This window comes from Ctenopharyngodon idella, chromosome 10, assembly GCF_019924925.1.
Source record: "Ctenopharyngodon idella isolate HZGC_01 chromosome 10, HZGC01, whole genome shotgun sequence".
Taxonomy (NCBI): Eukaryota; Metazoa; Chordata; class Actinopteri; order Cypriniformes; family Xenocyprididae; genus Ctenopharyngodon; species Ctenopharyngodon idella.
In genome coordinates this window covers 47,734,532-47,748,272 of record NC_067229.1, presented here as the reverse complement: position 1 = coordinate 47,748,272, position 13,741 = coordinate 47,734,532, and the positions used below count along the sequence as shown (strand labels likewise).

Below are 13,741 nucleotides of genomic sequence, written 5' to 3'. Positions count from 1 at the left end.
TGAACTCCTCATTCTGAGCAACTTTGCCTCTAGGCCCGCCGCTGTCCATCGAATCGTTCGTTAAATATTGGAGATTATTTCAATTCATCTTTTTACACATATGCTTAAAGGCCTTAAAACACTTGAACCCTGTTAATTGCTGCTTGCAGCTATATTTTGAATTTGGTCTTTTAATATCATTCTCTTACTACATTACTACTAAAAAATAACTGGCAGGCAGAAGAGGAAAGCCTTGTTTTGCCCTCCAGGTGGGCGGAACAGGTTGTGATGTCATGTGAAAACTATGAATTATTAGACAACTATATTAGGAAGCAAGCTGGATTGTATATGAGAAACATCTCATGTAATTTCTCTCTTATGTGCTAATTTAAAATACTTCCAACGTTGAGTTTCACTTTATTGCGAGCAGATTCACCTCGAGTCCATGTGACTTCCCAGTAAAATCCAGATCTGCTGTCATGAGTTTCGTTCACAGCCCTGCAGTAAAACAGCTGCACAATCTCCACAGCGCTCAGCCAGCTGCGCAACATAAAAATAGAGTCCAGCACAACAAAACCTATTAGCTTCAGTCCATTGCTTACTACGTTTAATGTGCAATTTGTCAGAAAGTGGCAATGCAGCAATCTACATTACGATGATATTATTGTTTTGCAGTATTACCTGTTTGCCATGCTCCTCCAAAAACAGCAATGACAGATGAACTGGAAGTCTCAGAAGAAGAAAAAACTACATCTGATATGCACACAAAATATCATCCGTGCATTCAATCAACATTCAATTCAACCATGCATCCATCAATAGTACAGATTACTTCAAAGGAGGACTCAACCATGAAGATGTGAGCTTCTTGTTTATTGTTATCAAGGAGTTCATGTTGGTTAATTGCATTGATAGCCGAACAACACGATCAACCCTATTAGCTTCTGTAAGGCTCACCGTCTGGCACGAGAAGAGATGCTGCTGGGTTAAACATACAGTATATCTTAATGGCAATTACATATGTTTAGTAAGTACATTCTCCTCTACAAGATATTCATGTACAATATACAAGTTTAAAAAATATAGTTTGCATTGAGTTCCACAACCGTTTCGTTCTCTTCACGATGACAAAAATTCACATTAGTTGCTTTGGACTGTAATGCTTTCTATGGAGCGAAGAGGACTGGGACTTTTTTTGTTTGCTTCAAAAGAAAGAAAAGGAAGATATTGGTCACTGACACACACACACACACACACACACACACACACACACACACACACACACACACACACACACACACACACACACACGTGTGTAATCTTTACATCATTGAGAAAAGCGTGGCTGAAACAGAAGACCGGACAAACAAACAGCAGTATTTTTAAGATACAAACACGCTCACACACTTACAATAAACACACTACAGGACACCAGATACATGACGGGCCGAGAAAACCAACTCAAAGAGCACCGACTTTTGTATTTTAAATGTGTAAGGAATCAACATTCAAGTTGAAAGAAAGTGAGAAAGCCAAGGCCAAATAATATGAACGTAACGGAGAACAAGACACTGAAGGCTGTGAACGAAGACGACGTCTGAACCGATGTTGCTGAGGAAAAATGCATTTCTAAAGCACTTGCGAAAATGTTAAATAAACAAATGACAAAATACTGCTGACGTTAACACAACAAGCAACTTTAGATGGATGAGAGTTTGGTTTAGTGATGCAATCAAAGATTAAAGTGTTAAAACTACACAAAATGCTGGGTTGAAAATAACCCAAGTTGGGTTAAATATGGACTGGGTAGTGACTGGGTTGATTTGACCCTGAGATTGGGTATTTTTTGACCCAGAGATTGGGTTGTTATTTAAAATCAACTATTGTTTAAAATTACTATTACTCATCTAAAATGAACCCAAAATATGTTGGAAATTAACATTTATTAATGTTTAATAAATGAACATTTATTAATAAGTTTAATGAATAATAACTAAATAATAAACATTTATTAATAAATGTTCACCTTTTGATTATTATTGTTGCCTCTAGTAATTATGTGTCTGATTTTTAATTTCCAACCTATTTTGGGTTCATTTTAAGCCAGCCATATAGTCATTTTTAATCAATAGTTGAGTTTAATAAAACTACCCAGCAGGTTGGGCAAACATTTGACCCAAACGATGAATCAAAACAACCCAATCGCTGGGTTTGTCCATATTTAACCCAACTTGGGTTGTTTTTGACCCAGCATTTTTTTGTGTGTAGTTGAGTTGAATAAAACTACCCAGCAGATTGGGCAAACATTTAACCCAGTCGCTGGGTTTGTCCATATTTAACCCAACCTGGGTTGTTTTTAACCCAGCATTTTTTTTTTAGAGTGTTGGAAAGACAAAAATTAGAAGAGAAAATGTAGGCATGTGACCTGGCAAAAACAATTCATTCAAAAAGTCAAGTTTGTCCATCACAGAGGGCCCAAATAACACTTTAAAACCCCCACTGCTCTTTACAAGCTAGAAATCATCAGGGTTACAAATGTGCAGTCACTTTTAAAACAGTGATTTGGAAATTAAGTTCATACGGTGATTTGACGTAAATAAGCAATTTCTTTAAAAAACAAAAAACAGCAAAATATCATTAAAAAAAATGAATAAGAAACAGGTTTCGCAGCCAAGCGAAAGCAGCTGCTGGGTGGCCTGATGCAGCAGAACAATAATTCAGTAACACAAACAAGCCAGTGACACGGACGTTTTGTCCCACGGAAAAGTCCTCAGAACCAGGACGTCGCTCTCCAGGGGGACAAAAAAGGCAAACCAAAGGTTTTCCGACCCATCTGGGTTGAAGTTCTCCTGCTGTTTGGAGCAAAGTCTTAAGGACACTGGGCTTAAACTGAAGGCAGAGGACGTGAAAATGGATGATTAGAACGATTCGGATCCTCCAATCTGAATTTAGCACTAGCACTAAGATGGCACAGAATGCTGCGATTAGGTATTGGGCCTTTTTCACTGCATATAAAATGAATGAACTGTATTGTGAAGATTTCCTTTGCTGAGAATCGCTTCTCTTCTGTTCCCAATTATTTTAGCAAAGGCGTATGTGATGATAGTGTCCTTTTTCTGTTAGAATATCACACTTAATGCTTTCCAGAAAGAGACGGAAAGAGAAAAAAAAAAAAATGAATGAGGCAAGACGTAAGAGATGAACGTAATAGCGAAAGCTTTTCCCACAAGCGCTAAATGTAGCCTGAATTGATTTCAGAAAACTCCACACCCAAAAAAACATGATTTTGCAGGGGCTGTTTTGGGTTTATTCAGTATAAGGCTTCATGATCGTCACAGTGGTTTCTTAGTGTGGGGTTAAAAGGCTACGTAGCTGGAAGGAGAAATGAAATTCACTCCATCCGCATGTCTCTGAGCTCGTGTGGACCGGTCTCTGGATTTTTTTTTCTTCTTTTTTTTTTTTCCTTTGTTTTTTTGTCTTTTTTGTCGTCTCTCCGTTTAGTCATGATCACTTCTCAGGTTTTCAGGAGCGCCTGGCAACAACAAAAGCAATTCCTGTCAGGGAATAAAAATAGACAGATCACACACAGTCATTATTGCACTTTATTTGGCCCACAACAAACACTAAAGGCTTATTCAAAGACTGAGCACAAGATTTTAAAAAGGTAACTATGGGAATCGACATTGCAGATAGACGTTAATATTATTGGTCTTTAGCCATATTCAGACAGGAATAATTTTAGACTGCTTTGTTTGTGCAAAAAACATAATTTACCACTTTATTTACAAAATAATATTATCCAAAGCAACAAAACTTCTTTAGTCAACACAACACGCATGCACCGTGATGCTCCCCCTACTGGATAGCAGGTCAATATTTTCTGGTAAATTGTGTGGGGGGTTTTTTGTGCAAACAAAGCACTCGTGTCGCTTCATAAAATTGAGGTTAAATCACTGGAGTCGCATGGATTACTTTAGTGATGCCTTTACTACTGTTCTGGACTTTGAAAGTGGTAGTTGCTTTGCTCCCAATGAAGGAAATCTCAAATTTCATCAAAAAGATCTTCATTTGTGTTCCGAAGATTAACAAAGGTCTTATGGGTTTGGAACAACATGAGGGTGAGTAATAAATATTTTTGGGTGAACTATCCCTTTAAATCTATAGTTCCCAAGGAGGTTGAGGTCCACTTTCCTGCAGAGTTTAGCTCCAACCTTGATCAAACTCACCTGCCTGTAGCTTTCTAGTAACTCTGAAGACCTTGATTAGCTTGTTCACATGTGTTTGATGTACTGTGATGTGTTGTGGTGAAGAATGAGCCGTCATACCTGTGATTTGGACAGTGATGGAGTCTGAATCTCATCTGTGACTCTTCTGCTGTTGCATCAGACCCACATTCTCATAGACTCGAGAGCTGTCGTCCCTCAAACTGTAAAACATATAGACATCAGATACCTCTATACATCTTAACCAGGCAAAATGGTGAGTTTCCAGCTTAGAGTTGGCATGAAATCAATGCTGACACATTTTACACTTAGTTTTTTCTCCTGCAAAGTCAGAAATCTCCACTTCTGCATAAATGCTGTGCTTTTTAACTTGCTATTCATCAAAGAATCCTGACAAAATTTTTTACACAACCGTTTTCAACACTGATAATAATAATCAGCATATTAGAATGATTTGTCTATAGCGTGAGGTTTTGTGTGAAAAGCATGCGTGTTCTCACTCGGCACAGGTTGGCGTTGGTGTGCACGGTGGCAGAGGGCTCTGATCTCCTCCAGTCAGGTCAGAGAGAGAATATTTGATGTTGGTGTACTCGCGTCCTTTAATTTTACTTTTCTGAAAGAGACACAAAAGAATCAGCCTTTCAATCTCACCACTAATCAAGCTCAATATCTGTGTCGTACACACCTGCTCCTCCTCTATGCGGCGCTGTAGAGTCTCAATATAGTGCTGCACGGCCATGTATATGAACCGATACTGGGCCTCTGTCTGTACCATTCCTGAACGCTGAGATCGCACCATCTGGATAGTCTTGGGCACGTCAATATCACAGTCCACTCCTGCACAACACAGACTTCTGGTTAGAGCTAACTTTAAAAAAAAAAAAAAAGTGAAGTTGCTACTGTGGCCTAATTTAGATTGTAGGGCCTAGTAATTAACATAAAGAGAATCAATAGTAGCGATCGACCATTATACATAGGGTACATGTTTTATGCAGTCTTTACAGCTGGAAGTTTGCAAGGTTTGTGAACTTAAATGTTTATTAGATATTCAGTAAATTGTTTAAATGATAAAAAAGCGTATTTGTCGAATGTTGACAGTAGATGAGGAAGTATAGAGTTTGCCTTTCTATTACTAACAAAAAAAAAAGCAAGTACTATAATACTTTTTATATACTTTTACTTTGTTATATACCTTTGTTCTAGGGCATCATATCGGTATCGGCTGGTATATGTTCATGTTTAATGTTATCGGCAGGATAAGAAAATTTGGCAGATATATTAAAGCTGATAAATAATGGCTTATTTCCTTCAGCTGAGACACTTCATATATACACTGTTTGATATGATGGTTTTGAATTGCTTGAAATATGATTAGAATAACTTCAAAAAGGACAATACAGTTAAGTTCAACATGTGCAGCGCAAGTCTGTCATATAGGCTAGATAAAATTGTAATGAGAACATTATAATTGTTTGCTTAGGACATGGCTTTTAAATGGTGAGACTTTTGTTTTTGTAATCAAATTATTTAAAAAAAAATTATATAAAATTATATCAAAAATGACATTAAAAATTGGATTTAGATTAATCAGCCAATATATCGCTTATCGGCTTTCAAATATAAAGATTATTGGTTATTGTTATCGGCCAAAATTTTCATATCGGTGCATCCCTACTTTGTTCTGTCTAATAAGTAAATTTAATAAAATTAAGTAAATGTAGAATGCGAGCTCCAATGCGCAGTGAAAATCAAATATCAAAATATAAGTCCAACTTCCAATACATCAACCAAACAGAAAAAATTACATGCTGATGCCGATAATTAAAAAAGTGCCAAATATCAGCCAAAATATATTTATATAAATACATACATACATATATACACACATATATATGCCATGGCAATATAACACTCAACCACTAATTAATAGATGATCAATCTAGATGTAGGGACTTTACCCTTTTCTCTGATGATGTCTATTAAAATATCAATAACGATGAACGTTCCTGTTCGTCCAATACCAGCACTGAAGGAGAAAGAGAAATGCAAGTTTATAACCAACAAACAGACTCGCTTGATGATGAAAATATTTAGACTGACATGTCTAACTAAAAGCCATAAATATTTTGATTGAAATCAGCTCTGGTCTGTTTGAAGTGTGTTTTTGATCGTGTTCTCATAACCTGCAGTGCACCACGATGGGTCCAGCCCCGGTTATGCCCTCTTGCTTCAATTTGACCTCTTCCAGGAAGTCCAGAACACCACCAGGGTCTCCGGGCACACCGTGGTCTGGCCATGCGCGGAAATGGTACTGCCACACTGTGCGCTCAGTATTACCCTAACATATCAGACAGAACACTAGTGTTAGAGACAAACTCTTGTGTTCATGTGTCATGTAAAAATGTAATTTTTACTTTACCTGTCCAACTTTTGACAGCTTCAGCTCTCGCAGGATGTAATCATGTGCTGACGTTTCCTTAACGTTCCGCACACGCATGGCTCCGTACTCCTTCAACGCGGACACATCAGGCCAATACTTCACACACTTACTCTGTGAAGGAAAGTACAATGCATATCAGAACAGTTCAGTTTTGGCTGAACATTTAATTAGAAATAAAACCGAAATCGTAAAATGGCTTAGTGCGATTATCAAATCGCAAAGGCTGCGATTTATTAAATAAATATATGTGCTGCGGGTTTCCGAGTGAAGCAACACTCGTCAACCATTTTCCAAATAAGAAATGTGTATTAAATCTGTAATAGTATTATCACAAGAGTAATATTTTGTATTATGTTTTGTTAATATTTTTATTTTGTAATAATAATAATAATCATAATAAAAATTAGAGCTGCACGATTCTGGATAAATTGAGAATCATGATTTTTTTTTGTTGTTTCAAATAGAGGTCGCGACTCTCCCATGATTCTGAACATACAACTAAACAAAATAACATGATTTACTAAAAGTTCTGAAAAAAAAAAAAAAAAAAAAAGTATAACTAATTTTAATGAAGTATATAAAAAATAAAATCAGTTTGAATAAATGATTCAATGACTCACTCAAATACTTCACTTGTTTCATTACTGGATAAATCTTCGTTTTTGAACAAATCCTTTGAATGAATGATTCAATGACAAATACAATTTTTAACAGTCACTTGTTGCTCTATTTTGATCACTACCGTAGAAATCAGTGTTTACGTCCGACCTATAAACATTTATCCCAGTATTTCTGTGATAATTTGAATATTTGTAACACAAATAATGATACAGTGTGTTTGAAAAGACTGTTTGTAAAGCTTTTTCATACCTACACAAGACAACGGCTCTCTCTGGCTCAGTGACAGTGCGAACACAGATCTGAATGGTCCAGTGTGATTTTGTCAAAGGTTTAATAGACAAAAGGCGAATTGTTGTCAGTTAGGAATAGAATTGTGTGGGTGTTTGAATCGAGATTGCGATCTTTTAACGCTTAATCATGCATCTCTAATAAAAATATAAATTATCATCATTATTTTACAGTCATTTTGATATATAATCAAATTGTGCATCCCTACAAACAGGAACAGTAAACCTGGAGCTCTTTTTAAAATGTATTTTAAATAGCAATAGCAATTTTTTATCATGAATTAAGTTTTTTTTTTTTTCACACAAATTATGACTTCAAGTCTAACTTCAAGTTTCGAAAGTACATTTCATGACACAATAATCATTTTTGTACCATTTAAATACTGTTCACATATTTAAATATTAATTTTAGCTAGCTAAAAATCAGTTCATGAACCACAACAAAAATGTATGTGATGGGTAAAACCCTTGGGAAACAGCTCACCTTTCCCCGTTCCACTTCCTTCGTGGTCATAACGATGACTCGAGAATTCTCCTGAAACACCATCCTCCAGAAGTCACTGATGGTGTTTTGCAGGCAGCCCTGCGTGGCGATGTAGCTCCTCTTCAACTTCGAATTGTTGCATTTACTCTCGTTATCAGGCTGGCGAAGCACAAAAACCACGTTATTACACAAGTAAATATTGAATCATTCTGACAGGACTTGAAGGCACTTTTATTACCATGATGATGTTGGCGTTGATGTAGTCAGAGCCTGGCTCATTTGCATCACCGTCGGTCAGCACGACTCGCGTGTGGTCGACTGAGGAAGAGGCGCAGAGATAAGAATATTAATATTGGCCCATCAGCATGTGGCACATGTGATTCTGAGAGTTTTCTGGGATTTGCAGGATGATGATGTTCACTTACAGGGAAGAATGTTCTTATATCTGTTCTTGTTTTTGTTTTCTGGCCGTTGGCCCTCCTTGCGACTGTAGAGTAGTTTACACTCCTGCTGCTGAAGAGTCTGTGGGCACAGAATTGAAAATGATTCCCAGAACTCGACTCTTTATAATAAAGGTGTGAGAAACTGTGCATTGATTTATCAGTGTAGTTATCCGTTGTGGCTCTCACCTCAAACTCCTCCCAGAATCCCTGCTTGACCTTATCTGTGGCCTCTGCCAGCTTGCTGAGCTCTCGTACCCGGCTCTCGATCTCTGCTGCATTGATGCGGGTCGTGTTCAGAGGCTGTAAGAAACACAACACTGCATTACTTGGTATTAGGAATGTCAAATGTACCAGTACTGCTCAAAAGTTAGGGGTTGGTCTTTTGGTCCCGAACTTTTGAACGGTAGTGTATGATTTACAAATAAGGAACATCACAATTCTCAATGGATCTTTACTTAAAATGGTCAATCACACACCTGTTTGAGCTGCAGGACTGTCCCCAGTGTTTCCACCATAGGGTTTTTCTTGTAGTGCTCCACCAGGTCTGTGAGCGAGTCGAATTTCTCCCCACCGCCAACATCATACTTTAGATCATGCTGAAAAAAATGATAATAGAAATAATCGCCAACTTACATAACACATAAGATTTAAGATGAAGCATGTCATTCCTGCACTGCTAGTTGCGGCAAAAAAAATACTGTCTATTCAAACAGGTTTCCAATTTTAGACCATCAATTAAACATTAACACTGAATGCAGGAACACATTTTAGCCTAAATATACATTAGGGATGCACCAAAATTTCGGCTACCGAACATTTTTGGCCGAAGCAGCTATTTTTGGTTTCGAGCCGAAATGGTTTTGGAGGGCCGAAATCAGTGACCGAAACAAGACAATTAATTTCTGCTTCTCCGGTGGCTCGTTTTGACTGTGTTTAGCGTCTATTTCGTGCAGTTAAACATGTTAAACATGTCAGCTGTGTGGACAGTGGACACTAGCTCTGGACTGACAATATTAATTTCTCGATTTTAATCGATAATGTAATGGTTCTTAAATCTAAAATCTTTTAGTCTGTGCTGTTTTCTGTTCAAAACTAATTTGTAGCACGCTTGTCATTCAATAATCAAAAAAAGCTTTGTGCTTTGTTACTTTCAATATGAAGCAAAGTCTCAACTTTAAAATTCTTTTGATTTTTATATGAAATACAAACAATAAATGACGTTTTGGCACTCTTTATTACGCCGTGAAGGATCACTGTAGCCATCTCTTTACTACTAGTTACATCACAAAATAAACGTGTGAACACCAGAAGAATGTCGAAGGATATATTACAACTTATCGAAATGAATCCTGTCTCATATAATCACTCAATCAGTGATTTAACCAGGAAAGATGTCAATAAAACAGCTTGTTGGCTCTACAATGTCACTTAACATTACATTTACCTCAAGAAAGCCATTCAATATCCATTAACTCATTAGCTAGCTAGAAAAAATAAGTCTAAAGAAGAGCTTTTTGCTAAATATATGCACTGTATTACATAATGATTATATTCACCTGTTAGTGATGTCTTCATTATTTAATAAACTACAGTTTATTGTCGTTTAAATGTTTATATTTCACCAACAGACTGGAGTAGAAACAATTCTTTTTATTAAAAAGTTGATATAAACACTTCTGTGCAATTTAAATGTTTGTACAACTCAGTTTTAGCTATTTGAGTGTTGATCATTAAATAAGTTTGATTAATTTATTGATTATTCATTTATTTATTTTCAGTTTTGGTTTCAGTTTTCGGCCAAGTGCATCTTGAATTTTCGGTTTCGGTTCATCACTAATATATATTTTTATCAGCAATGCTTTAAAGGAATGAATGTAGAAACAACTTCATTTAAAAACATTAAAGCTGCATCTTCAAATTCAATAAACAAGAAAAAATATTTGTTTAAATCTACACTATTTGAGCACACTAATTGACTAGTTGGTTGTTTGAACAACTAGTTGACCATTCTAATCTATCTCTTATTTAAAAAAAACAAAAACACACATTTCACCTGCAAGTCATTCTTCTGAACTTTACCTGGCAGCGTATCATGACGTGGGTGACTTTGGGTTTGCTGTCGCTGGTGTCCGTCTTGTCATCTCCAGTCCGTACGGAGAGCACAAAATCTCCCGGGTGACTCTGACTTTCTCTCACCAGGAAACTTCCGTTCTTGCCCTTCTCTGTCAACAACTTCTCTGCCTCACGACCAGATAGGTGACCATGAAACCACCTTGCAAAAAAACAAAAAAGGACAACATCAAAGGAGGGTGTTCAGGTTCAGACGCCAATAAAAAGTCTATAAAACACAACTATCGGCCTACGTTGTCATGGAAGGACAGACGGATAATGAGCTATGCATGTGCTCACCTCTCAGAAGTGGGATCGGCACAGTTGAGCGGGTATTTCAGCTCAATGACGTCTCCGTTTTTCTCTTTCAGCTGTCCATGATGTTCCATGTAATACTGCACCAGCTCAGCCAGCGTGGCAAACTTCTCTCCACCGTACAGGTCATAATAGTCTCCCGTGTTTTGGATCTTAATGTGGGTGACGGCGCCATTTCGCCTAGTGAAGAGAAGAGCTTCAATTCAGTATATAATTGGTTTATACTAGTACACAAAAATGTTTGTAATTTTAACAGAAAAATGCTACAGTAAAATGTTAATTGATTAACTGTAAGTTACCTTGCCATATACAGTGAAAAGTTGTGAATGGTTTAAAGGAGTCCTTGATTATGATTTCACTTTTTTAACTTTAGTTAGTGTGTAATGTTGCTGTTTGAGCATAAACAACATCTGCAAAGTTACGACGCTCAAAGTTCAACGCAAAGGGAGATATTTTCTTTTACAGAAATCGCTTTTTAAGGACTACAACAAACGGCTGGTAGGGACTACAACAAGCATCTTCCTGGGTTGGTGACATCACAAACCCCAAAATTTACATAAACCCCGCCCCCGAGAACACGCAACAAAGGGGGTGTGGCCATGTTGGGCTGCTTTAGAGAAGAGGAAGAGTTGTTGTAGTAGAGTTGTTGACAAGCTCCGCCCTCTTCTGAAAAGGGGGCCGGGAGCAGCAGCTCATTTGCATTTAAAGGGACACACACAAAAATGGTGTGTTTTTGCTCACACCCAAATAGGGGCAAATTTGACAAGCTATAATAAATGATCTGTGGCGTATTTTGAGCTGAAACTTCAGACACATTCTGTGTCAATCTTGTCAGACATATTTACTACAAAAATCTATTTATACCATATTAAAGACTAATTACTTTAACCCCAAATGCTTCTAATTTAAAATGCAATAAATTTTAGTATGCTCACTTATTCTTTTATATATTTTAATACGTACAAATCAGAATAAGAATGTTGTTTCAATTTTTACATAAATATAAGTGTTAGACTAAATGACAATGGAACATTATTTCACCCACATTTTGACATTTTATTCTCCCAAAACTTATTTGAAACCTTAAAAGTAGACGTTTTACTTTTCTATGTATATAAAATCACTTTTGTGATTTCTATTGATTCGGACATCTAAATGTCATTGACCCACAGGCAACAATACGCCATCCTGCAAGAATACCGGTGTGGTCAGTATTTTTTTTTACGGTGAATTTGTGCCGTTTTTTCACTTTAAATTTAACAGGATATTTTTACAGTGTAGTCAAGTGCATAATATATTTTCCAATTAACACTTGTTATTCCCAGCCTGAATGCTGGTTTGTCCGTCACCTCTCACCTGACAGAAAGAGTAAAGTCTCCAGGGTTGCTTTTGCTGGGACGGGCCAAGAAACTGCCGTCCACACCACGAGTGAGTAGAAGGTTTTCTGCCTCCACTCCAGTGATGTTGGGGTGGAACCACCTACCGACAGACACACAACACAGTCCGTCACGACATGAAATAACACTTCTAACAACAAGCGGCTACTGTTGGTCAGTAAACATGAAAGTACCTGCAGAAATGTCAGTAAAAAATGTCATATGAAAAAAGATAAGCCACAAAAAAGTGTGCAGCTCAACATTAAAACCATTTTAGCATTAAATATTGAGAATATTGGATCAAAATAGTGAAATATATTCTGCAGGATCTTTTGCCCTCTGATTACTTCAAACAATATAATATTTGTGTCAAATGTATTGTTGAAATTTGTGGTTGTACTATGTTTATTTTAAATATGTGATACTTGCTTTCATATTTTGTTTCTAATGTAATCAGTTTCAGACAGTTTTAAGTTTGACTTAAGTGCCCTAATATGGTTTGGTCACACTCCAGATGCTTTAGTTTTTGTTTATAGGCTGAATTATGCAAACATCTATTTTTCTTATCAATTATATCTATCTATATCTATTGTGGGTATCACATGAAAGCTATATTAATACAAGCAGGGCAGATGCATTAACTATAATAAGCAAAATAACGCCAAATTATGTTATTCACACCACACTGCTGTCATGCCATACTTCAAAACACAGTGTCACATCCCTGTCTGTGGACAAATCTACAATATGACCTGTCAATCATAACCAACAGATATGGAATATGATCACTGAGCAGAAAATGAGTTAATTCAAAGTAATTCCTCATTAGACTGACTCTTTCACACTCAAAACATGTCCAGTCTCGCCCTGTTGGGTTTAAATCATTAAACTGTCTGACATTTAAACACGTTCATATCGCACCTCAGACATTTAAAACACTTTAAACAAACATTTATTTGATTTATCGTGAAAATAAGATGCCCGACAGAGACAAGAAATGCAAAATAAACGAGAAACGCGGAGAATATTAGGTTTGTTTTTGCTTGTTTCTCACCTTCGGGATGTCATCTCTCCCTCACTCTGTTTACTGCAATTTCACTCAGTTTCCGGGTAAAAACTCAGTTTAAATCGACAGCCCCGTGTTCAGCGCCTCATACGGCAGCGAGTCCCGCTCGGTTTGGGTTCGGACAGACGGACATGAGTGAATAAAATAACGGGAAAGAGGGAACAGGAGCGCTAGGCCGCGGCGGCGGAGAGAGTTTTCTGGAGTCGATTGGAAAAACGTCACCAAAGCTGCGACACACAGCGAGCGACGCGCCGTACTGACGCCCTCTAGAGGCGGAACGCTGGAACAACAGCTCGGACAAATTTTGTCTAAAATAGATTTAAAATAATATATATTTTTATATCATCATAATTTAGGTTAAAATTGACCTATATGAATGTATAAGTGCATTTTGGATT

The 13,741-nt window shown here is 37.0% G+C and overlaps 1 protein-coding gene across 2 annotated transcripts; it reads right to left on the bottom strand.

Moving 5' to 3' along the window:
* Nucleotides 1-831: 831 nt before the first annotated feature.
* On the bottom strand, nt 832-13,566 carry ptpn11a (protein tyrosine phosphatase non-receptor type 11a). Of its 2 annotated transcripts, none has more exons than XM_051909045.1 (16): nt 13,332-13,566; nt 12,258-12,380; nt 10,887-11,081; nt 10,557-10,749; nt 8,954-9,073; nt 8,664-8,777; nt 8,460-8,556; nt 8,273-8,352; nt 8,035-8,193; nt 6,622-6,753; nt 6,386-6,540; nt 6,161-6,228; nt 4,888-5,039; nt 4,703-4,815; nt 4,305-4,405; nt 832-3,511 (listed from the first exon to the last, which is right to left on the bottom strand). In XM_051909045.1, exons 1-15 carry the CDS (start codon nt 13,343-13,345, stop codon nt 4,336-4,338), a joined length of 1,785 nt encoding a protein of 594 aa, XP_051765005.1. In that variant the 5' UTR covers nt 13,346-13,566; the 3' UTR covers nt 832-3,511; nt 4,305-4,335. The 2 variants fall into 2 exon arrangements, with proteins under 2 accessions (XP_051765005.1, XP_051765004.1); XM_051909044.1 differs by having other exon boundaries at nt 832-3,533; nt 13,332-13,565.
* Between the last annotated feature and the right edge of the window lie 175 nt (nt 13,567-13,741).

Bases quoted from the DNA above. Each gene is read 5' to 3' on its own strand.
- ptpn11a (XM_051909045.1), bottom strand. The intron at 11,082-12,257 runs GTGAGAGGTGAC...TCTCTTCACTAG, and splicing joins GACTTTACTCTTTCTGTCAG to GCGAAATGGCGCCGTCACCC. The intron at 8,778-8,953 runs GTGTGTGATTGA...TGTTTCTTACAG, and splicing joins CAGTCCTGCAGCTCAAACAG to CCTCTGAACACGACCCGCAT.